Source organism: Carlito syrichta, unplaced genomic scaffold, assembly GCF_000164805.1.
Source record: "Carlito syrichta isolate Samal-C Ts95f unplaced genomic scaffold, Tarsius_syrichta-2.0.1 Scaffold308051, whole genome shotgun sequence".
In the NCBI taxonomy this organism is placed as follows: domain Eukaryota; kingdom Metazoa; phylum Chordata; class Mammalia; order Primates; family Tarsiidae; genus Carlito; species Carlito syrichta.
Window position 1 is genome coordinate 608,467 of NW_007252147.1, and position 26,865 is coordinate 635,331.

At 42.2% G+C, this 26,865-nt stretch overlaps 1 protein-coding gene across 1 annotated transcript in view; it reads right to left on the reverse strand.

Annotated features, from left to right (window-relative positions):
- Positions 1 to 11,096, reverse strand: part of LPAR3 (lysophosphatidic acid receptor 3) — a 55,170-nt gene extending 44,074 nt beyond the window's left edge. Inside the window, exon 1 of the mRNA XM_008064795.1 lies at positions 10,319 to 11,096. Coding sequence (XP_008062986.1) covers positions 10,319 to 11,054 — 736 coding nt within the window. The 5' untranslated portion in view covers positions 11,055 to 11,096. The remainder of the gene's footprint in view (positions 1 to 10,318) is intronic.
- Between the last annotated feature and the right edge of the window lie 15,769 nt (positions 11,097 to 26,865).

Consider the following 26,865-nt stretch of genomic DNA (forward strand, 5'->3'; position numbering starts at 1 on the left):
AAAAAAAAAAAAAAAAACGGGGTCTTCACATCATCTGCAGAGCTAACAACATCAACCTGGTGGTCAGGGAAAGCCAGGGGCTGGGTTGCAGGGACCAGTGTCAATGCAGGAGGGAAGGATTGCTCACCCATAGTGGCCCCTAGCTACTGCCTCATGGTTCTTCTGCCCTTTATCTCCACTTGTGAGTTGCTCCCTGGGTCTGTAACAAGGCGTGATTCCAGCAAACACCCTTTACTTTCGATTCCCACCCAAACTGTTTGCCTTAGTTACACACGGAATGCAGTTGTCCCTAGTTGAAATTTTCCAAGTACAATGCTAACATGGAATTTGATAAGATTCGCCTATGGGTTGGCACACACCATGCTACCCCAGGTGTTAAGTCAGCCTAGTAGTGTGAAGGCGCCACTGGGTTCTGGAACACTGAGTCATCCAGGAAACTGGGTGTTGGTGGGAAGGTTGGATATCGATGGGTACTAGAACCTCTCCCCAAATGGTCTTTTCAAAGAGACTGGATCTGAGAGATGTTTCTGTACCTTGCACTCAGAAATATTCAATCATTGTTTGTTCCAGCTGAAGAGGAAGGTTTCAGGTTTCTAAAGGAAGGAAAGCCAGACAAAAGTTCTGCAGAAAGGGATGCGAAAAAGGAGTACAAGAAGCTGAGGGCACTTGGAATAACAGAACTGAGGGGGTCTGTGGAGAAAACAGAAGAAGGAAGAAGGCAGAGCAGTGATTACACTGGAAACAAGAACAATGGTCTGGAAAAATGAATTCTGAGCTGAATGCACAGGGAGACATCTGACACAGTGATGTGGGGGATGTTGGGGACTCGGAGTCAGGCTGAAGATGGTCACATTTGGCAGAAGAAAGGAGAAAGACCGCTGAAAATGTGGTGATGGAAGAGGTATCAGGAAGTGGTGAAAAGGTGAGACGGAACAGATCACAGTGAATTTTCCTTTTTAGTCTGACATTGACATCGAGGTCTTCTCAATCTCCATATTCCCCCTCAGAATGGGAGAGAATGGGTCAAAAGCATGGTGGGGGCAGCAACCAAGAGGCAATTGCATTTTTGCACTCCCTCGTGGACACCATGCCTGGTAGCAAACGCCCCCCTCCCGTGCGCCCTGCCGCAACTCCATGGAGCACACAGGAGAAGCATCTGCGGCAAGGGTGCTGCCGGGACTGGCTGTTTCTAGACAAAAGCATGAACATCCCTGGACTCGATGTACTAAGTATTGGTGCCTGGGTGGCTTGACTTTGAAAAGAATTAGTCATTCTCCGCCTGATATGACTCCCTGCGCAGCAAGAGAGCCCCAGCGTGCCAACAATCTATTCATTATTTCACTCACCATTTCTCAAGGCAAAGCTTTAACTGTTTTTTTTTTTAAAACAGATATTTGATTACTAAGGCATGCAGGCAGTAAGCATTGAAAGCAGGCTTCTGTGCTGCAACTTCAAGGCCAAGGACGCTGCAAACAAATGTTTCAGCATTCACAGCAACTCTGGTTCCCTTTTCTTGACTCCTGGTTTTTAAGAGTGTGGATGTGTGTGTGTACATGTACACATTTGTACTTTTTTCCTTTCTCTCTCTCTTTTTTTTTTTTTTTTTGAGTCAGGGTCTCACTCTGTGGCCCAGGCTGGAATACAGTGGCACCATCATGGCTCACCACAGCCTCCACCTCCTGGGCTCAGGTGATCCTTCCACTTCGGTCTCCTGAGTAGCTAGGACTACAGGAGCATGCCACCGTGCCTGACTAATTTTTTTATTTTTTGGAGAGATGAGGGTCTCACTATGTTGCCCTGGCTGGTCTTGAACTCCTGAGCTCAAGCAATCCTCTTGCCTCAGGCTCCCAAAGTATTAAACCACTGTGCCCAGCTGATGATTCTCTCTCTCTCTCTCTCTCTCTCTCTATTTTTTTTTTAATGGAACAAGGACAGTTCATTATGAAGCCCATGAACAGCACCAAAAGGCCTGGTTTCTGGTCCCAATTCTTTTCCAACACAGGGCCATTTTCCAATCCTAGCAAAGGTGATAATAGCAGTTGTTGACAAACTAGGTGCCCTCAAAGGATTTATCAGAATGATGAGGGCAGTTTCTTATAGGAATGTCCTATAATACAGCTCTACACACAAGATGTTAGGACTGTATTACTGGACTCTAATCAAGTTAATGCTTGGTGGTCAGGGTCTCATTTATAATGTTTTATTCAAAAGCGTGGCAAAAGGGAAATGAATTATTAATGCAAAGATCATTTGTCAGAAACAGCAATGCTAACAGGATTTCATGAGGAAGACAGTGGTTTATAGGAGCTAGCAATGCAAGCATAGAGTTTTTCAGTTCTGTGGTGATCACATGTTCAGATTGTCCTGGGTCTCAGGTAACAGAGCTGGTACCATTTGCAAGCTGTCAGGCAGCCTCTGCAAAGCACCCAGTCAGCTTCCTCTTGGCTATTTGTCCATGTCACAAAATCTGTCATCACAATGGCACCAACAATAGGCCTCTAGTCCCCATCTCCAGGATACTTTGTGACATTATTGGGGATACAAGGGCACTCAGCTTGAATATAGATCAAGGCTCTTCAGAGTCAAACTAAATCTTTAGAAGAGTGGCTAACATTTAATTAGTAAGTACTATGTACCAAAAATTACACTAATACCTTATGTGTATTACTTCACTGAATCCTCAAAACTCCACCATGCCAAAGATGCTAATATTATTTGTCTTACAAATGGGGAAAGTAAGTCACAGAGAGGTTAGGTAAGTTGCTCAGGGCCACAAAACTTGGAAGTGACCAATTAGGATGTAAATCATGCCCGCCCTAACTCCAAGGCCCCTAATTTTACCAGTTATTTTAGTAAAGCCTAAAGTTTGAAGAGTATAGAGCTGTCATCTTCCAGAAGATGTTTCATAACCAGCATTACCATGGCTACCAAATCTTTAGAACAAATCAAGAGTGAGCTAAATGTTGAGAAAGCACATGATTTTTAAGAAATACACTTTATAGAAATGAAAGATAAACCTTATAACTTGGGTCCATGCTGTACTAGTCCCATCACTTACAAGAGGCTGTTGTCCAACTGTAGAGGGTGCGGTGTGCCTTGAATCTGCTTGGATCTGAATCTCAGCTCTGTTACTAATCACCAGCAGGCCCCAGAACCTCTCTGGGTCTCAGTTTCCTCATGTGGTAATAATCAAACCTCTCTCAAGTGTTTTCATACATACTAAATGAAATAAAAATGTAAATCGCTCAGAACCACGTATAGCTCACAATGAATATTAACCACTAGTAATAATTTTACCTACATGGGTCTACGGGCAAGATGCAAAGTCAACTTGAATTTTCTTGTCTGTAAAAACAGGTCTGCATAAAGTTGTTATGTGAGTTAAATAAAACAAAATCCTGAAAGCAAGGAACACACTGACCTCGTCATAGGAGGCATTCAAGAAATACTCATTTATTTCTCCTTCCCAAGACAGTACATCGCTTGATCTTCAGGGACCTTGGTTTCTCATACTATAAAATGAGATATCCACTGTTCCCCTGCCAGTGTCTGCCTCACAGACATGTTCCAACCAAAGCCTGTCACAGGTGTAGCTGGAAGTGAGAAAACCTGGACTTTACTTTGAGCTCCAGCTTCTGAAAAGCCACTTCACTCTGAATTTCAACTTCCTTATTTATTCATTGTATTATAACCTCAACAAGCATGTGCCAGATAGGGTGCTACATGTTAGCTATTCAATGAGAGATAAGTAAGGTCCAGTCCCTGACTTCAAAGTGAAAGTTCAAATACTCACTTTGAAGTTCAAGTTGAAAATACTCAAGTTCAAAATACAGGCATGGAAACAATGATGTGCATTGACTGAGGTACAGACAGATCCAAGCAGATTCACTGCAGACCTCACCCTCTACAGTCGGTCAACAGCCTCTTGTAAGTGATGGGACTAGCACAGCGTGGACCCAAGTTATAAGGTTTATCTTTCATTTCTATAAAGTGTATTTCTTAAAAGTCATGCACTCTTTTAACATTTAGCTCACTGTCTGTACCTATCTGTACAATGCACATCACTGTATTATTAGATTTACCCAGGTAGGGCACAGAAAGATTCAGAGAAGACAGACCCTTGAGTTGAGTCTTCCAAGATGAATAGGCATTTCCTAGGCAGAATAAGGAGAAAGGTATCCAACATCTGCAAAGACGTAGAAAGGTAAAATAGGGAAGTGTAAATAACTCATGATAGCGTGAGTAGAGGATGCATCCATGTGAACAGCAGGAAAACAGGGCAATAATATCTTCCCTACTTACTTGGCAGGATTTCCATGAGACTAAACGAGAACAATGTCTTAAAACACCGAAAAAGACACAGTGCAGCAGAAACATCATGTCTGATGATCATTTGTGCTCTAGCAAGGCTCCTTATGGTACTTAATTTCCACCCATTTCCTCCTAGCAGGAGAACACTGGCTATTGTTTCTTCACTCACCACCACTTTGTCTCTAATCTCTCTCCCCTAAGAGAAGGAAAAGAATGATTTAGTATCAATCTAAGTAGAAAGGAAGGAGGAAGAGAGAGAAGAACATATCCAGCGCCTTGTTTTAATGACCACAAACCTTTTCAAAGTACCTTACCAATGATAATGTTTCATATTTTAAAAGCATTTAGTCCTTATTTGTCAAAAAAATACACCTTAACCCTAAGACTGTGGCTTTTCTAACGTTCTTGACCATAACCCATGATAAGAAATACATTTTATATCATAATCCAGTACACATACACACACACACACACACACACACACACACACACACAGAGAGAGAGAGAAAGGTTATAAAACAACACTTCTACCTATTAAATGCAATGTTCTCTGACATTTTGTCTCCTTTTAATTTTATGTCATTAAAAAGAAAAGTGTTTATTGTAATCTCACTAGTGGATCACAACTCACAGCTTGAAAAACATCACCTTAAGAGACAGGAAGGTTCATGGAAGACTTCCAAAGTATGATTTGCAAATCCCTTCACCTTTACTTTTCTTTTGTATATTAAGACATTGCAAAATAGAAGAAAGTCCAGCCCATTTTCTGGGAAACAACCAAACACCCCTCTGTGCACAGGTCACATAGTGTATTGTTTGACAATAAATGAGAGACTTCCACGTGGGGTATCTTGTGTACTTGGTTGCTGTAATAACTGATTAGGCTTGTAGGATTTCAAAACTCTTGGGCAGGGCCTCGGTGCCCTTTGGAAAGCAGGGTCATATGTCTCCAATGTCTTTTCGATGAAAATATTCAATAAGCAACTTCTTTCAGATAAAGTGCCCCATTATGTATCATAACCAAGAAATGAGCAAGCATCCTGCCTCAGGGTTACTGAAATGGGAACACAATGCCTCAATGCCTTTCCAATAATTCACAGATTTTAAACTCACGCCACCACCACCATTCTCAAGGAAAGAGTCAGTTCCCTTTCCAGCCCTGTGTGCTTTTATGTTCAACCAGAATCCTATAGCTGGAAAGGAACACAAAGGTCATCTGGTCTACTTCTCTCCTTCCAAAGTAGATAGCCAACTAAACGTTTCAGGTTCACAATTGAGCTATTTTGCACTGTAACACAGTTAGTATCTGTGCTCCAGGGGGTCTTTCTTGTGGTACTACACAAGTTTTAGATGCTTCTACCATCATACTTCAGATTACTCTGTTTCTTCTCCTTAAAATCTCTCTTCCTCCTAATCACACATCCTTCCAGATTAATCCCAGCCCTTTAAGAAGCCTCTCCCACACTCCACAGCCCCATCTACCCTTTCCTCCTTCTCTGAAATGGGATTAAACTCACTGAATTCAAGCAAGCATTTGCCTCTCAGATGCTGTGTAACAGACAGTTAATGTGTATTCATTGACTGACTCTCTCATATTTAAAGGAAGAGTATTTGTAAGAAACATTAGGATTTACCCTTAAATAAACTTCTACTACAAAATACTTATCAAGGGATAAATAGAAAGGTTTTCAAATTTTAGTATGAAGATATTTAGATCACGTAATCCTTAAAGAAATGAGTATTAAGCTATTCATCTCCACCTACTCGAAACCAGTGGCTGCAATAATGGTGGACGCCAGCACTGTTTGTTTTTCCAATCTACTATCATTTGGGAGATGCTTGCTTTAGGCAACTGAAGTCTTACATGTATTAGGTAAAGCAACCAGGGGCTTTCTCCCTAGGAAGAGACTGTGGTAGACACCCTTACCAAAAGAGGCTCTGTGTTTTGATACACATTCAATCTACAGAACTCTGTTGCTGCTGCCCACAGGATATTGTCTCTCTCTCTCTCTCTCTCTCTCTCTCTCTCTCTCTCACACACACACACACACACACACACACACACACACACACACTCCTCTCTTCCTTAAACTTTATAAACTGGAAAGAACTCAGATGAGGAAACCTAACCAAGAAAGGGTAAGCTAATGTGCTTTCCGTCATCCTTGTAGAAAATGGAAGAGTTGAGGGTCAAACCCAAATCTGTCATCCAGAGACATCAGGAGCTAGAAGTCTTCCAGGCCTTCCACCATCGAGCCCTTGGCTTTCATTTTCCCTGACCCTGAGCCTCCTGTATTCCACCAGCTCCCTCTGTCTCACCACGGAGGAACCTCCCCATGTCCATGACACCAAACTGTCATCCTTCCATTAACCAATTCCCCAAGGCTATCTCATCTCAAGCCCAGGACTTCTCCTATCCTACTTGGCAATTTCATTGTTTATTCCAGTTTTTCTCTTACCCAACACCATACCTGCCCAAACCATGCAGCTCCTATATCTTAAGCCCTTCCATAACTGTTCCAGACCAAGTGGCATGAAACTGAAGCTAGTGACCAGGACTATCTCTCACAAAGAGTCCTATTCTCTCCACCTAGGGTCACAGAGCCCTTTATTGTCTCATGCAGTATATTATATATAATACAATGAGAAAAGAAAGTTTTATCTTTAAGCACGCAGGTAACTCCCCAAGACATATAACCAAGCAAATGATTATGCCGACAACAGTTCATTGACACAATCTGTAAATACCAAACTACGCTAGTTTTTATAAAAAACATCAACGTCCTTTCTGGCTCAAGAGTTGAAACTGATTCATGGGAATTCTCTCGCTTGTCCATTTTCTCAGGTGCTAAAGAAATAATAAGGTGGTCAAAGCAGAGGACAGGACAAAAAGAACACAAGTAACAAGTCCAAATAAGTCAAAAGTCGCCACAAAGTGTGGTGTCATATGTGGACTCTGGAGGTCAACTGCACAGTGAGTCTTAATTAATAGCTGAATGACTTTGGATGCATTGCTTAAACTCTCAATTTCTTCATCTGGTAAATGGGTATAAGAGCAGCACCTATCTCATCCTTGTGGGGATGAAATAAATTAATATTTGTAAAAGCACTTAGGAAAATGTTTGGTATATACTAAGCACCAAATATATGTTAAATAAGCCTTCAGTTTGAAATTATTTTAATAATCACTGTCTGCTGACTTCCAAGTCTTACTAGCAGTTTCAGGAATCAGAGACATGGAGATGGTTTCCATTCTACAGCACGTGCACTCTGCAGCCTCTCCTATGAATTGTTTCCCAATAATTCACTTTATAATCTCTTCTCATTGGAACGCGATGGCAATATGCTCTAGGATCTCTCTCAATAACAATCCCCATTGCTGCAGCCACACACATGGTGAGAAACAGCCTCTTGGCCTTAGAAGACAAGCCCTGTGAAACCACAAAAGTTCTCATTTGCCCTACATCACAAATTCTACCTGTAACCCAGGGACTGGAATGCGGGCAAAAGGCCACCTACCACAGAGAAAACAAACAAAGGGAAAATTCTACCATACCATGTGTGTCTTCTAGGAGAGTGCAAAGCAAAACTCCTCAGAGCTGTGTGCATGCTAAAGACCCTCCTCCCAGTCTTTCTTAATTGTACCCTAATCAGCCTCGAGGCAAAGCTAGATTTTATCTTCTCAAGGTCAGCAAAAGACTGCCATTTTGGTTAACCCAGTAAGACCTGTCTTCCTCGACTGCCTCCTTCTCGGTCTCTAGGCCCCCGCTGTGTCCCAGGTTTTCCAGTGACTCTTTTGGGGGTTCCTTTGCTGGCCGCTCCTTGTCTCCCCGACCTCCATACACTGGAGTGCCCTGAGGTTCATTCTTTGGTTCTTCTCCCTCACATCCACATTCATGTTCATGGTGAGCTTGTGGAGGTCTGTGGTTCAGATGCCCTTCAGGGACTCTCACATGTGTATCTCCAGCCCAGACCTGACCCTGAATTCCTGATTCGTACATCCAGTTGCCTACTCATCAGGCATGGCGCCCCACTTGAATGTCTAATGGGATCCTAGATTTAGCTTGTCCAAAACCAAATTCCTGACTTTTCCCCCAAACCTTCTCCTCTTCAATCTTTCCCACTTTCCCCTCCCCATTCCCCTTCCCCTATACCTTACCCATCAGCAACTCATTTAAAAAATATCCAGTTGACTGAATGACTGAATTCTGGGCTGTATAGTGAAGTGGAGGAAAAAAATCTCACCATCCCTGCCAACTGCCCTCTGGTCACTATTATCTCACTTGATTCCTCTTGAACAATGTTCCTCCTTTGCCATTGCCTCACTATGGCATTTTCTTCAGCAGCCAAAGAGATACCATTAAAATGTTAGCCAGGCCATGTCACTCTCTTGTTCAAAACCTTCCCATATGGCCAGGCAAGGTGGCTTACATCTGTAATCCCAGTCCTTTGAGATGGTGAGGAGAGAGAATTGCTTGAGCCCAGGAGTTAGAGACCAACCTAGGCAACACAGCGAGATCTCAACTCTATAAAAAGCCAAAAAAATGAGCCAGGTATGGTGGTGCGTGCCTGTAGTCCCAGCTACTCAGGAGGCTGAAATGGGATGGCCTGAGCTCAGAAGTCAAGACCACAGTGAGCCATGATTGTGCCACCACACTCCAGCCTGGGAGACAGAGTGAGACCCCAACTCAAAAAAGAAAAAAGATGGAAAATAAATACCCCTTCCCATAGCTTCTCCCCTCACTTGGGAAAGCAAAAGTTCGTAGAACTCCATGGCCCTACGTAGCCTAAGTGGCCCACACCCACCCTACCAGCTCTCTGACCTCATCTCACCCTTCTCTCCCATTGGTCAGTTCGCTCAGCCATTCGGACCTCCATGCTGGTTAGGGATCCTGTGCTCCCAGCTTCTTCTACCTGGAACATCCTTCCCCAGACACTCACATGGTTCTCTCCTCCACTACCTTCACCTCCTTGCTCAGAAGTCATCTTCTAGCTGTCCCTCACATTTTTTTTAAATTGCAAACTACACTTGCCTAGCACTCTCTCTCTATCAACCTTCCCTGATTTATTTTTCCACATAAGACTCATCATATTTTATAAGCTTTACCTATTCTGTGTACCCCGGTGAGAATACTGATTTTGTCTTCCCTTATGAGAGTATAAGCTCCAGGTGGGTAGGGATTTATGTCTGTTCTTGTTTACTGCTGCACTTCTACTGCCTAGTTAATGCATGGTACTCTACTCAATAAAGATTTGCTGGCCGGGTGTTTGTTGCAGCTCTATTCACAATAGCAATAACATAGAACCAACCATGCTGCCCATCGAAGTTGAACTAGATTTAAAAAATGTCGTACATATACACAATGGACTATTATGCAGCCATAAAGAAGGGCAAACATATGGACTTCGCAGCAACTTGGATGGAGTTAGAGTCTATCATACTCAGTGATCTATCACAGAAACAAAGAACAGAGAACCATACGTTCTCACTCATAAGTGAACCTTGAATAATTATCATAATACTATAAGAAAGGGATTGGCAGTTGAGGGTAACTGCCAGGGGAGGGAGGGACACACCTTATCAACAAGGGTACCTGCATAATGAACATTAGTATACCTAAGCTGAATTGGACCCCACATCTTTAAAATAATAATAATAAAAAAAAGATTTGCTGGCTAGGCGTGGTGGCTCAAGCCTGTAATCCCAGCACTTAGGGAGGCCAAGGTGAGGGGATTGTCTGAGTCCACCAGTTCAAGATCAGCCTGGGCAACTTGGTGAGACCTCATCTCTACAATAAATCAAAAGATTAGCCGGGTGTGGTAGTACACACCTGTAGTTCTGGCTTCTTAGAAGGCTCAGGTGGATCACCAGAGCCCAGCAGGTCGACGCTGGGGTGACCGTGAGTGTGCCACTGCACCCCAGCCTGGGCGACAGAGTGAGACTTCAACTCAGAAAAAAAAGATTTGCTGAACGCAAGGGAATAATGGCCCACCTGGTTCCTCTTACCTAAGACAGTCATCACTGTCTTCATTAGCTTCATGGGTGCCTTCCGGCGGCTGATGGACCCACTTGTGTGTGGAGACAAGACTTTGGTTTTCCTCTTGACGTACATATAGATCCGCAGATACACCACAACCATGATGAAAAAGGCCATGAGGTTGGACACCGCCCAGAAAATGAGGTAACTCCTGCTGTAAATGGGGGCCAGGGAAGAGCAGGCAGAGATGTTGCAGAGGCAATTCCAGCCCAGCGTGGGGACCGCCCCCATGAAGATGGCAATGGCCCAGACAAGCAAAATGAGCAGCGTCACCCTCTTCTTTGTCAGGTTGCTGTGGACCCGCATCCTCATGATTGACATGTGCCTCTCCACGGCAATAACCAGCAAGTTGGCCAGGGAGGCGGTCAAGCTAGTGTCCAGGAGCCCCTGGCGGAGAAACCAGCGGTTGACGGTCAAAGTTTTTGAAACCGGTCCGGTGTTAAACATCAGGAATACATAGGCAATCCCAGCAAAGAAATCTGCAGCAGCTAAGTTCGCCAACAGGTAGTAGAAGGGGAAATGAAACTTCCTGTTTTTGATCACCGCTGCGATGACCAGGGAATTAGAAAAAAATATAAACAGGCAGAAAAACGTTCCGACACACAAAACGATCACAAGCTTCGTTCCTGTCCACCCATCGGGGGTATCAGTGTTGCTCCTATTATAAAAAAAGTCCATCTGCTTATCATAGTGGCACTCATTCATTGTGGAGAAGAACCGAACATCCTGGAAAGAAATTTAAAGAAGAAACAAATCTCACTCTTTGTAAAATCGGTCACTCATCCACCAACTGCCACTACTGAATGAACTCCCATGAACCCCTCAGGTCTCGGTGCCAACGTCCCTGGCTCCACGACATTGGCCCCTGACCTTCCACCACAGCACTGATCTCACATTGTAATTGCTCCCCAAGGAAGACTGCAAGCTCAACCAAAGAGGGTACGTGTCTGTTTTTTTTTCACCATTATAACCCAGGATCTTGTTGCTCTGTCCTCCCCATGACAGGTCATTGTTGAAAGACTGGCTGATTGAATGAATGAATGAATGATCATGGAGGCATCATCATAGCAAATGCACCAAGCCCTGCAATATCCACTCTGCATTGGTAACAACTGCCACACAGTCTGTTAATACTTTCTACTAGTTTCCAGTTCATATCTTATTTCAGTCCATTAATAATGGAGGGAAGGATGGTAATTCCAGGTCCATTCTTGCCAAGATCATGGAGGTTGAATGACTCTTCACATAACCAAATGGCTTCCCCAAAAGATTGACCTCCAACACTTCTGAGTCCCCTCCTGGTCCTTCTTTGACCTCTTCTGGGTTTCACGCTATAATTATGACATCTGCTTATTAAGCATGCAGTGTAGGGATGGAGACTCTGGTCTCAACACACTTTCCTTTCCTTTTTGCTCACTTCTTCCTTACAGTCTGCTAGTCTAAACTAAACTGACCTGAGCTTGTTTCCTGGACTTTCCAGCACCCCTCAACACAGCAGACAGTGGAGGATCAGGCCAAGACTAAGACTTGGTACTTGGGCAGATAGTCAAAACCCAATGTGGAAGATAGAACATGCCTGCCAAGTGAGGGCAAGGCAAGTCCTTGGGAAAACATGTCTGAAAGTAAAACCCAAACGTGGGTATCAGGCAGACAGGGAAGATATTAATCCTCTCAGGAAAAGGTCTCTTGAACCCCGAAATGAGGGATTCTGGCCAAGGAAGGGCTGGGCGGAGCTCCAAGGATGCCCATGTGTCTGTGCGAGGTGTTCAGCCTCACAGCGGTCTGGCCACAGCCTTTGATAGGACAGGGTCTTATCCAAGAAGACCAAGGCTTGAGGCCAGGATTCTAGCCTCTGGGTAGCATGATCGTGGGTTCTCTCATAAAGAATAAGGGGGCAACTTGTTCACTGGAGAACAGTAGACCCAGGAGCTGCACAGTCCACAGGTGGGAATGAAGGGGCTCTAACAGCAAAAGTCCAGTAGAAATCCCAGCTATAAAGTTCCTGCAGATTCTGAAATCTCATACCACAGCCAGAAGCAAAGCTAGCAGACCAGATAACAATTTTAAGTAGTACAAAAGAAGAATGTAGCTCAGTGTTCTTTTTAATTTATATTTTAGTGGTATCATGTTACTTTTAAATGAGTCAGACATTACTTCTCTTCCATGGCAAATGGGAGGCAAATATCATTTTATATGCTTGAAATAAACAAACTGGGACTGGTCTCGAGAGACCAACGGTGCCAGCGCCTCCCAATTACAAGGACTCAATTTTAATGATGGCCAAACAAAAAATTACTCTCTCTCTTTGGCAGACAGTCACCAGTATTTAACTGGAAATATCAAATAACAATAGGCTAATATATCATGTATCTATACTACCTCATAATAATTTCTCTCCATTAAAAATATAGATAGTATGAAAATGGCAATGACTTCACAATTTTCCATTATATAAGTAGACCATACATTACTTAGCTATTCTTCAATTAATGAACATGAAGGTTGTTTCCAGTATTTCACCTTTATAAACAATGTAACATTCCGGTGCATTCATCTTTATAAAACTTGGCCATTTATTTCTTTAGGAAGAATGCAAAGATTTCAAATGGAGATAAAGAATTATAAATTTGCTTTCTGACACACCTTGCCTCACCGTGCTTAAAAGAGATCATATTTTTTAATCTCACCAGCAGCATATAAAAGTTAAATAAAAGGTACTAATCTAATGAGATTCAACTTAAATACCCAAGGAGAAAATATAGTTTTCCACCATGTTGAAAGCATATAGAAATTCAAGACAAACAATCCAAGAACCTGTTGCTTGGTCTGAATGTTTACCTCCCTTAAATCTTAAAACATGATTCTGTGAATTTTTATTTTTTTATTTTGAGTTGGATTCTCACTCCATCACCCAGGCTGGAGTGCAGTGGCATGCTCACGGACACCCCAGCAACGACCTTCTGCTTCAGCCTTCCAAGTAGCCAGAACTACAGGTGTGCACTACCACGACTGGCTAATTTTTTTTTTTTAAATAGAGATGAGGTCTCACCAAGTTGCCCAGGCTGCTCTCAAACCCGTGGGCTCAGGCAATCCCCTCACCTCGGCCTCCCAAAGTGCTGGGATTACAGGTTTGAGCCACCGCACCCAGTGGAATCTGCAATTTTTAACAAATTAGTAAGTATTTCAGTCCTAGCCTAAATCTCCCCTCCACAAAGATACTTTCTCTGACCAAAATTTGCCATTCCAAAATTCATACTGAAACCTAATCCCCACCGTGGTGGTATTAATAGGTGAGGCTTTTGGGAAGTAGATGATATGAGTGCCCTCGTAAAAGAAGTTGAGGGACCCTGTGAGCCCCCTTCCGATATCCCACCAAGCCAGGACCCAGCAATTGCCCCCTTCTGCCATGTGAGAACATAGCAACAAGGCGCCATCTTATACGCAGAGACTAGGCCCTCTTAAGACACCAAATCTGCTGATGCTTTGATCTTGCACTTCCCAAACTCCAGAGCTATGAGAAACTCATTTCTGTGGTTTCTAAATTATCTAGTCTAAAGTATTTTTATTATAGCAGCAGAAACAGACTAAGATATCACATGAGAAATTTTACGACCAAGCAATTTCCCTTCTGGGAGTATATCCAGAGAAACTCAAATCATTCTACAAAAAAGATACCAGCACATGCATGTTTTATTGCAGCACAATTCATAATCATGGAACCAACCCTGCTGCCCATAAAAAGTGGGCTGGATAAAAAAAATGTGGTACATGTACACGATGGAATATTACGCAGTCATAAAGAAGGACAAAATTATGGACTTCACAGCAACTTGAATGGATTTAGAGCCGATCATACTCAGTGATCTATCACAGAAACAAAGAATTGAGTACCACATGTTCTCACTCCTAAGTGGACCCTGAACATCTAGCATGATACTACAAGAAAGGGATTGGCAGTAGCAGGACACTGCCGGGGGTGGGGAGCACATAACATCAATAAGGGTACCTGATCCCAAACCAGGTGAAGTTAGGACCAATGGGAGGCCCACACTTTACCTGTACGATGACCACTTATCTACCTAATTCTGACTTGCACCCCATATCTTTAAAATAAAAAACAGAGGAAAAAAACCAATTAATTTGTCCTTTCACTAATCAAAAATAATTTATGTGTTTTATTCTATTACATGTTCTAGCTATCTAAGAGAAACATATTTATAATTTAAAACTTATATTACCCTTGGCTATTAGAAATATCAAGATTAATATGACACAAAGACATAGGAATTAAGATACTACTCAAAAATACTGTTAAAATTTTCCTAAATTTCTTTTGAAGGGATCTTATAATTTTAGTTTTGGTTCTTACATTTGTTTGAATTTATAATTATATCATTCACTGAAACCTCAATGATTTTTACTTCAAATATCTTCGAATTCAACTTTCCCTTATCAAAACCAATATAGGACATGCTTTAGCAAAAGCTGTCCTGAGGCTGAGAAGCCATTTTGTCTTACAATGTTGAAATATCACAGAAAAACTATGATTAACTAGATTACCCACTAAGCAGCTCCCTATTCCTGGTCTAGATTCTACTCTTGGGAGAAGCAGGCAATGAGATCAAATAAGTTCATATAGAGAATTGGTGAAAAATGATTCCACAGGATGGAATATTATGCAGCCAATAAAAATCCTGTTCACTGTGAAGTTGCAGTAATACAAAAAAAGTCCATCTCATTATTTTAATTACAAATAATTATATATTTGTATGTATACACAAATAAGTGTGAGACTTTACTGTTTTTAAAGGTAGAAAAAAATCCCAAAATGTAAATAGTTAATTAAGAATGGTGGAACCGTGGATCATTTTTTAAACACTTCTTTCTAGTGTTTTCTTTCTAGTCCCACATTTTCTATAATAAGTAAATACATAGACTTTTAAACACTAGTTTTCAAATTCTATTTTAGGAATGTACATTATACTTTAGGTATTCTATCTTTCTTCTACAACTATAGCTCTAAAAATTCAAAATTAATGTTCAAAAGACAAGCTCAAAGATTTGCATATAGTCCACTGATTCTTAGCAGCACAACACACTACAGAGCTTTTTAATGATGACAACAATAAAATGGTTTTCTACACAAACATCACATAATCTAAAACTTTCCTTGTTGGAACTTGACCACATAAGGATATAAATTCCACCAATTGCCTACCAAACATTTCCTAATTACCTCAAAGCTCCAAAAATGAGTAAGTACTTTGACTTTTTTTTCTCCTTTTCGAAATATGCTTGTTGACAGTTCTCAGTACATATTAACCACAGATCACCACATTTGCTTAGCTGGAAATTACCAAAAACTTTAGCAAACTTACAGTAAATGGCCTACTTATCATCTCTTGACCACCCTTAAAACTTAAAACATGATTCTGTAATTTTTCACAAGTTAATAAGTTATTTCAGTCCTAGCCTAAATCTTCCTTCCACAAAGATACCTTCCCTGACTAACTCTAAGTATCCCTGCCTCTCTCGATCTCAGAGAACCCTGTTTTATCCTCATCAGAAGCACCCGGGTAGCCCATTCATTGTCCAGTATTTTCTTTAGTGTTTATGCATTTCTTGTCCATCTCCCACCACTGGACCGTTCCGCTCCAGCAGAGCAGGGAACTTGCCTATTATGCCAACTTTTATAGCATCAGCATTGGTTGAATGAATGACTACACTCTTTTCCTCTCTGGAAAATGAAAAGTTTCAGTTAAATGCCTTTGACTTAAACATCAGTCACTAAATATGACGGTGAGCTCTGTAGCTCATTAACTGTGTGATGCCAGGTGAGTTGCTTAATATCTCCATCTACTAGTGGTATTTCTACTTACTAGTATTTGAGTGTTTGCTCTGTGCCAGGTGCTGAACTATGTGTTTTACATGGATCCTCTCATTCAATCCTCCCAACAATGATGCAGATGTTTTTTTTTTTTAAGATTGGAAAATATAGTTTATTTAGAAAGTAAATTAGACAGAGAGAGAGAGGTGAAATTCACCTCTCCAAGAAAGGGGAGGGGGTCAAATAGCACATGGCTGGCCAGGTACTATTATTAAACCCATTTTGCATATGAAAAAACTGAAGCACCCTTGTGGAAGGTCACACAGCTGGGAAGCAGAAATCCTGGATTCTATTTCAGCAGCCTCGCTCCATGCCTGCCTGTTTATCCACAATCCTATGCTTTCTCTCCACAGGCACACATAACAGACAGAACCAAGAACTGTAGCTACAACTATAGAATTACCAAAATAGAATGATCTGATTGAATCCCATCTAAACATTGCTCCCACACTATTAAAAATCGGGGGCATTCTAAATAGACTTTTAGTCCTTTATTTCTGTCTTAGCCCTAAGAAAGGTAGAAAGGTACTTTTCTAAAATTAGGTTTTCAACTTTTAGGGTCAGCGGGGTACGATACGGTCAATTTCAGGACTAGGTTAACGCATTGCTAAACTTGACCTCTGCCAAGTCCCAAGCTGTTTTTGTTTGTTTGTTTTTATACCAAAGGTTTAGAAGGTTTGATAATTCTGACCCAGAAACAAAAGATGTTAAACTTTGGAACAATTACCACAACTTTAAACTTCAGTAATTTAAGACTTCATAAAATGATGGTTTAGAAAGTCTATATGTGGAATCCAAATGAAAACTTCATGAGCAAAGCTTTCATTTAAACTCTCCCAAACTTTTCTCTGAAAAAATGTCCAGCCAACCCAGAATGTGGAAACGATTATGAAAATTAAGACATTTGAAAACCACTCAAGCAGCTTTTATTTCTGGCTATATCTTACAAGACAAGTTGCTGCCTGGCCTTTTAGCTGGCTTCCAATAACACTCTCCTCTTCCGCCTAGGAAGAAACATGGCCAGCTGATGCTGCACATACAAGGAGGGACCCCCCCCCCAAAAAACCAGAATTATCTTTTGGAGGGCGGGCTCCTCGCAGTATAGGCTTCCCCTGCTTAGGTAAGTGTTCTAGGAACCCACTGGCATCAGTGGACCAGCTAGTGTAGCTGTGAGAGGCTGCATTCCTCTTCAGTGAATTGTTTTTGGAGATTCTTTCAATTCATTTGCCCATTTCATGATGGGTGCTTTACGAGCATACCTGCTCACACCACACTGCATGTTTATCGGTCTTTGAGCAAAAAACGGCATGATACCCGTGCCCCACCCTCCCTATTCACCCAATCTCATCCCCAGTGACTTTTTGTTGTTTCCCCGAATGAAAAAAGTCCTCAAAGGGAAACGTTTTGCCAATGTGGAAGAGGTGAAACAAAAAATAACAGACGCACTAAAAGGCATCAAAATCGATGAGTTCAACAACTGCGCTGAGCAGTGGAAAAAGCGTCTCCTTAGGTGTATTACATCAAATGGAGAGTCCCTTGAAGGTGACGGAAGTTTAGACATGAACGAATAAATACACAATCTTTTGTAAATAAAATTCCAGAATTTTGGGTGTCCCCCTTGTGTTCTTTCCCTGCAGCTCCCAAATGTGGAATAGTCCTTGCCTCTCTGGAAACCCCATCCAAATGGGAGTTGAATGTTGGGTCAGTTAGTACTCTAGCAACCAATTCTGTGTATGCAGGCATGTTTGTTCACTGAATGCCTTTTCATAATTCATGCTAATGGCAAAACCAGGATGGCATGGAAGATTTAAATCCACATATCATCTCTGTGGTTCCTTTTAGCCATAGCTTCAAGGCCTTTGCACTTCTCATTCCCACTGCCCAGAAGCCTTTCCCCTAGGTGCCTATAGGGCTCCTCTACCTCTTTCCTACTTAGAGATCCCTCAGAGATTCCTTCCCCGCCACTCTCTAAAGAGCATCACACCGGGCTCGGTGACTCAGCCTGTAATCCCGCGCCTTTGAGAGGCCGAGGTGAGTGGATTGCCTGAGCCCGCGGGTTCAAGACCCGCCTGGGCAGCGAGACCTCATCTCTACAATAAATCAGAATATCAGCCAGGCATGGTAGCGCATGCCTGTAATTCCGGCTACTCGGGAGGCTGAGGCAGAAGGATCGCCGGAGCCCAGCAGGCGAGGCTGCGGTGGCCAGGAGCGGCCACTGCACTCCAGTCTGGGCGACACAGTGAGACTACAACTCAAAAAAAAAAAGAGCATCTTACCCTGCTACCTGATGCACTTAAACCATTTACCCTGCTGTCTTTTTCTTTATAGCATTTCTCACTACCTGAAACTATCTACTTGGTGTTATGGTCTGTCTCCAAATTAGTAGGTCTGCTTAGAAAGGCAGGGACATCCTTTGGGAGGATGAGGTGAGTGGATTGCCTGAGCCCGCGGGTTCGAGAACCGCCTGGGCAACTTGGCGAGAACTCATCTCTACAATAAATCAAAAAGTAGCCAGGCGTGGTAGCGCACACCTGTAGTTCCAGCTCCTTGGAAGGCTGAGGCAGAAGGATCGCCGGAGCCCAGCAGGTCAAGGCTGCGGTGGACGGGAGCGGCCACTGCACTCCACTCCAGTCTGGGCGACAGAGTGAGACTCCAACTCAAAGAAAAAAGAAAAAGAAAAAGAAAAAAGAAAGGCAGGGACATTATGTTGTTTGGTGCATCCCGGTGGTGCCTGCAACAATGCCAGCACACAGTAGGCACTCAGTAAATACTTGTTAATGTCGAATTAAATGAAGTATGCTCAGGCCCCAACCTTTTACCCAAACTAAGCATTATAATTTTATTCTTCTGTTGTATATTCTTTGATATGGGTTTCTCAACTCGTTCATTCCCCTGGGAAGATGTGGCTTCAAGTCCTGCTGTCTGAGAGGTGTGAGGAGTGGTGTTTGCTTCCCCAGAAAAACAGCTCCCCAGAGCAGACCAGTCATGGTGGTCTGAAGGGACAGTCCCACAACAAAGACCTCTCCCTATTGGTATGGACACCAGAAACTAGAATTTCTCTTTGAATATAAGAGAGAGGGACCCAAATGGCCAAAACTAGAACAGTTTAAGCAACAAAAGAAATAAGGTAGTATGGCATTCTAACGCAAAGTATAAAATAAATGTCCATGAGCATACTGATAAAAATAAATGACTATATAAAATGATAAATGGGGAAGAAGAGACAAATTTCCTAGGCAAAAGAAATCAAATAGACTATGTAGATAGTCCACCCTAAAAGAGGGGGAAACATCACTCCCATTCCTGCACATAGTGACTTCCTTCCAAAGAGTACAATACGGAAATGAGGGAAGGGTAGTGACTTTTCAAGCACTTCCTCAGCCAGATGATCAAGGTCAACATCAACATGATAAGTAATGCTTCTAGTCTGCAATCTTGATATGATGTGTCCGCGTAGCTCTTTACTCTGGGATCTTCCTCTCTGAAACCCACAACCCCAGACTATTCATGAGATAAACATTAGACAAATCCCGATTGGGAAACAGCCTACAAAACTCCTGACCAGGACTCCCTAAAACTGTCAAGATCATCAAAAAAAAAACATGAAAAATCTGAGAAACTGTCACAGCCAAGAAGAGCCGAAGGAGATATAACAACTGAATATAATGTATATCCCAGATGGAATCCTGGAACCCAAGAAGGACACTAGGTTAAAAACTAAGGAAATCTAAATAAAGTACAGGCTCTAGTTAATGATGTCCATATATAATGATAACATAATGATAACATATTTATATCAGTTCACAAATGTACTACATTAATGTAAGATTTAGTAATAGGGGACGCTGTGTGGCGGAGAAGAATTCTCTTTACATATGCTTGATTTTTCTGCAAATGTAATATTGCTCTATCAAAAAACAAATATTAAAAATAATTTTAAAAGGAAGGGAGGTACTGACTACCATATTGTAGTAATTTTAAAATAAATAAAGCCCTGTGTTTCATATGCAGTTACTTTACTCTTTGCTATGGTAAAATAAACAGAAGAGTAGCAATTTGCTCAAGATTAAATTTAAGCGGATATTGCCTGCAATAGGGTATTAGAAGCTTCTGATATTCTTGGATAAAACCAATATGTTTACTTCAGGGGTAGGGTGGGGCTGTTAAGGGTGGGGCTGTTACAAATCAGCTTTCCAGTCTTTATAATCTAGAACTCTAAATCATTTCTCTTGAGAAATCTAAACCCTCAGCATTGTTAAAGTTTATATACTCTGTTCCTTATGAGTTAATTTTTTTTTAAGAGATGAACTTCTCAGTGTCCTCCAGGCTGGAAATCAGTGGCATGATCATGGCTCACTGCAGCCTTGAACTCCTGGCCGAAAGCCATCCTCCTGCCTCAGCCTTCCCAGTAACTGGGCCTACAGACATGCCCCACCATAACTGGCTCATTTTTACAATATTTTTTGTCATGACAAGGTCTCACTATGTTGCCCAGGCTGGCCTCAAACTCCTGAAATCTTGAAAGATTCGTTCTTAAGAGGCCTGGAATCCCAGCGCTTTGGGAGGCCGAGGTAGGAGGGTCGCTTGAGGCCAGGAGTTTGAGGCCAGCCTGGGCAACATAGTGAATTTATCGCAGCATTGTTCACAATAGCAAGAACCTGGAAGCAACCATGCTGCCCATCAAAAGAGGACTGGATTTAAAAAATGTGGTACATATACACGATGGAATACTACACAGTCATAAAAAAGAACAAAATCATGAATTTCGCAGCTACCTGGATGGAACTAGAGTCTGTAATACTGAGTGACCTCTCACAAAAACAAAGGTCCAAGTATTACATGTTCTCACTCATATAATGGACCTTGAACATCCAACCTAATACTATAAGAAAATGACTGACAGTAGTGGGAAACTATGGGGGGGGGGAGGGAGATGGGATTAATGGTAGCAAATATCTGTCTGGGGATGGGGAAGCACCTCTTATCAATAGGGTGCCTGAATGAAACGTATTTGTATACCTAACCCTTAACTGTACCCCACAACATCATAATAAAAAATATTGATTATAAAAAAAAAAAGAACGAATCTTAAACTCAGGCACCTGGAATGATCTCAATCCTCTGTTCTTCCCATAGCAACGAAGTCTCTACAATACCCCGTTGGAAAAGGTCTCAAGAGGAGCAGCTGCACAGAGGTGAGGCTGAGGCACACGTACACTGGGTATGCTTACAGAATGACTTAACATGAATGTAAGTTTACATGTCTCCAGTCATCTTCAGCTCAGAGATGGTGACACGCAGGGGAAAACTGCAACCTGAGCTTAGCAGAATAAACAAGTTGTGTCAGTGTAAGTTTACGAGTCCTTTAAGCAGGGAGGACAGCCTTGGCACGTCAGGGGCTCACCTACAGCACTCTCTCCCCACTGAGTGGGATTTCTAGAAGACCTTGGTATATACACACAGCTTCTACCCTAGGTCTTGTTTAATAAACAGCTGTAACCAAAGATATTGTTCCCCAGATGTTCCTGATGGCTGAAGACTGTCTTAAACCCCTTCATTAAACAGGAAAGCAAACGTGAAAACACACAGAATTGAACTAAATAAAAGAGGTAAGACATGAATGGTATGTGAATTGTAAGCGAATTTCTTGACTTAGTTTACCCAAAGATAATATGGATCTTTGTGTTTACCTTATCTATAATAAAATGTTAATCTTTCGCTAATGTATTAGGTTAGAATGATGACAGATACATGTTGTTCTTTGGCCTTCATAAGTAAGATGCTAATCAAAATGCTTAAAATTAATATTATTTATATATAATAGAACTACACAAGTTCTATTATATATCAAATAATCCTTAGACCATTGTGTGATCACATTTTAGTAACTTTACTGTTTAAAGAGGTCGAGAATGTCAAATTTTGAAGTGTGGACATTTGTAGCTGAAAGAGATACTCTTTGTCATCTGCAAAAATATATTTTGAGAAATTTCAAAGTGCTTGCTTATAACAAGTGATCTCTGCTAGGGTTTAAATTTGTCCTCCAAAGTTTGTGTGTGAGAAACATAATCTCCAATGTATCAGTGTTGAGAGGGTGGGAAGTTTTTCTTTCTTTCTTTCTTTCTTTCTTTCTTTCTTTCTTTCTTTCTTTCTTTCTTTCTTTCTTTCTTTCTTTCTTTCCTTCTTTCTTTCTTTCAATGCAGCAGTGTTGAGAGGGTGGGAACTCTTTCTTCCTTCCTTCCTTCCTTCCTTTCTTTCTGTCCTCCCAAGATTTCCCAGACCATTTTTAAAGCTTTATTAATTAGACGAACACTACTTACATATAACTCCCAAATTTCAATGGCTTAACAAGACACAAATGTAGCTCTTGATAATGGGTGACCTTAATAGTACCAAAAAAGAGGAAGTCAGACATACAATTAAAGGGTAGTCTAGCGATGCAGTCACTGGTTCATTAAGGCTTTGCCTTTAAGTGACACACATCAGTTTTACTAATAATCGCTGGTCAGGGCAAGTCAAGACGCAAGTCTAGTGTCAGTCAAGGGTGGGCGTTCTTCTAGGATCTGTGCGATGGAGGCTTTGAGATCTTCAACCTGTAGTTTTCCTGAGAAAAGCTAGGTTTTGATGTCCAAGAGGGAGAAAGAGAAAGGTCATGGAGATTACTACATTGAGATTTTATGAGTGACAAGAGGGTGCACCCCTCAAAGGTGGATTAATGGGTGAACTGTGGGAGTTGAAGAGTCATCACAGGAGTGGGTTCCTGATAAAAAGGTTGAGTTTGGTCAAATTTCCTCTCCATCTTGCTTGCTCGCTCTGCCCCTGGCCCTTCTGCCATGGGACAATGCTTGCCAGATACCAGTGCCATGCTCTTGGACTTCCCAGTTTCTCAACTGTGAGACATGAGTTTCTTTTCTTTATAAATTACCTAGTCTGCTGTATTCTGTGACAGCAGAAGACAGTGAACTAAGACAGCTTCCCATGAGAAGAAAATTCTATTTCTTTACATTGTAAAATTCATGACAGGCAAAATTGTGGTCCAAAGTGTCCTAATCCAACTGTGGCACTGTGTTCCTCTGCCACCTCAGGTCCTGAGAAGGATATTTAAGGGTCACTTGGTCTAGCAACATCAGGCATGCCCAATCTGCAGCTGATGGCAGCATGCAGCCCAGGGCAGCTAAGAACGCGACTCCACACAGTCTTTTAACATCCTATGGTTTTTAGTGTTTATATTCTTCATGGCCCCCTGCGCAATTCCATTTCTGAAGTTCACAATCACGCCTTGCTCATGACATTGCTTTTTGGCGGTGCATACATTTGTGAGCAGCTTTTTTCAACCATGAAGCACATGAAGAGCAAAATTTGAGCAAACATTTCTGATGAGCACCTTGAAAACTCAGAGTTGTGACCACTTCTATTGTACCAGACATTGATAGATTAGTTTTACGAAAACAAGGCAAATTTTCCACTAATTTTATATTGTTCTTATTGTTCTAAACTTTAAAATAAAAAATAAGTCTTATTATTACACTAACTATATTATATAATTTATATGCAGCCCCAAACAATTCCTCTCTACTTCATGTAGCCCAGCAAAGCCAAAAGGTTGGGCACCCCTGATCTATGTGGTTTGTTCCAAATAATCCTGTTACCAGTGACAGGTCAACAGCGACTTGCAGCGATGACTTTTTGATTCTGGAGATCATACCCAAACAGGTTAGTGCCTAACTGAATCTCCAAACTCTACATACAAAGGAAAACATATATATATTTATTTATTTATTTATTTTTATTTTTATTTTTTTTGAGTTGGAGTCTCACTCTGTCACCCAGACTGGAGTGCAGTGGCCGCTCCCAGCCACCGCAGCCTCGACCTGCTGGGTTCTGGCAATCCTTCCGCCTCCGCCTTCCAAGTAGCTGGAACTACAGGCGTGTGCTACCACACCTGGCTAATTTTTGATTTATTGTAGAGATGAGGTCTCGCCAAGCAAAGGAAAATATTTTGCAAGCAGGCAGCTGTAGTGGAAAACAGTTCTTCCAATCAAGGCTTCAGGCTCCCTAAAGGAGAGCACTGTTTTGCAAAACAAACAAGCCTAAGAGGCTCCTGCAAGAATTCTATGCGTTGGTCAGGAAGCAGGATTCATCACCCAAGGGGGAGGCTCACACCCTCCCCGTCCTGCCTGCCCCCCCCACCATGCCCATCTGGTAGGAGGTAGCCAGATCATGAGAATGAATACAAGAGGTGTCTGAGCGCGATGCCTGCTCTCATCAGTTGCACCTCCAGCTTCCCTCCCTACCCTTCTCCATTTGCTCTGCATTCTACAGTGCTGGCCCTTAGGAACTGCGTCCTTACTTTCCAGCTTTTGCAATGAGAGGCAAAGCCAGAGATGGGAAGGAAAGAGGAGGGTGAGGTCGAGATATTGATTTGCCCTGACCGGGTGTGGGGGACTTATGCCTGGTAATCCAGCGCTTTGGGAGGCTGAGGTGGAAAGATCGCTTGGGCCCAAATTCAAGACCAACCTGGGTACAACATAGCAAGACCTCATCTCTCCCCCTAGATTGCTGTGGGTGGGCTGGGTCAGCCACCGCCAAGCAGCCCTCTGTATACAAGTAACCTCCCCTTCTCCTGCCCCTCAGCTTTGGCTTTCGGGCTGAAGCATGTGAGCTGCTCCTTGCTGTTTCTAGCTGAGGGACACTGCACCATCTCTTGTTGGTGTCCATGAACTCTGTCCTCACTCTACAAATAGTATCCCCATCTTCCAGTTACCAGTTTGATTATATCACCTCTTTTTTTTTAAACTCTACAGATATCTTTTAAAACACATTGGAATACAACATAAACTGTTATTAGAGAACTTATCCATAATATACTACGGACTTTCTTAAATATTTTAGAATCTGGTACACATAACATTTTCTAGTTATAAATATAACAACTCTCAGAGAAAGAAAGAAAGAAATCATATCCTCAAGGGCATGGATCCATATCGCCACTTTTCTGATGCCCATAATGTCACCCCACACACACCAAAACTCTAGTGAATTTCTCTGCCACAGTAAGTGATTCAGTAAGTGAGTGATTTGCCTATGGCTAGGGAGACTCTGTAATTCAGAGATGATGGCACTGGATTTCAACAGATTCATGCATAATGGAGTCTACCTCACAAATGTCCTTCACTGTCACCCTGGATCAGTTCCAACTCCACCTGTACTCTTGGCCTTAGGCCCCATGCAAAATACATGACATGGATTCAAGCTTTCATTCTAAGGATCAGCCAGGTCTGACGTTAGACACTGCAGAGAAGGGAGCAGTAGATTTGCCCATGAAGCCTGCGAGGAGGGCAAAGGTAGGTTGAGGACTACCTGAGCTAAGGAGGCGGTGCAGCCCGATGCAAGGCAAAAACAACACAGATGTAGCCACAGAGCTCTTCAGAACAGAAGCATTTCCAGGGACTTGCCATGGGGCATGCTGGGTAAGTGTTGCATTCACCCTCCCTCCCTCCTCTCCTCTCCCCCTCTACCCTCTCCCTGTCTCTGTTTCTCTTTTTTTCTCTCTTTCAAATGTAGAGGCGAGGTCTTGCTATGTCGCCCAGGCTGGATTACCAGGCACAAAATCTTTGCTGCCGGAGTCTTGGCAGATGACCTTAAGACCCTGGGGACACAACCCAGACAGAGTTCCTGAATAGACAAAGAAGTCTGGAGGCACAGAGCACACAAGAGGAGGGTTTAGGGAGAAGTGTTTCTCTATTGCTCCAACAGTCTCCTCTTACTGTGGCATTCTTAACCTCTGCTCTTCCACCAGCTCCTCCCACTCCCAGCACCAACATGCTTTGGGGAGATGAAAGCAGTCCTCAACTCTGGAACGTTTGTAATCTCTACAACTGGAATTTTCATACATGTATACGAGAGGTACCCAAAAAACCAGAATTATCTTTAGGAGGCTGAGCCCCTTATATTACAGGCTTCCCCCTGCTGGTTAAGTGTTCCAGAAACCCATCAGCATCACTGTATCAGCTAGCCTTGTTGTGAGAGGCCGCATTCGGCCTCAGTGAATTTTTTATTTTTTTGTTTTTGGAGATTCTTTCAATTCATTTACCCACTTCCTGATGGGTGATTTATGAGCGAGTGCATCTGCCCACACCATGCTGAGTGTCTGGCAGTTTTTGACCCAAAATAGCGTGATCTCCATACCTCACCCTCTGTATTCACCTGCTCTTACCCCGAGTGACATTTTTTTGTTTCCTCGATGAAAAAAGTTCTTAAAGGGAAATGTTTTGCCAATGTGGAAGAGGTGAAATTAAAAACAGCAGAAGCACTAAAAGACATCAAAATGAGGTCAAAACTTGTTTTGAGCAGTGGAAAAAGCATCTCGATAGTTATATGGCATCAAACAGAGAGTACTTTGAAGGTGACAAGTTTAAACATGTAAGGATAAACATACAAATTTTTAATGAATAAATTCCAGGGGTTTTTTTTTTTGGTCCCCCTCATCCGTTCATTCTTTTCAAGTGGTTTTTATTTACTAAATTCACTATTTATTCTCTTTTAGCTGTGGAAGAAAGAGGAGATCCCCTGATGTTGTACTCTATAAACATCATCTGCCTACATGTCAGCCTTTACTAGCAAAACATG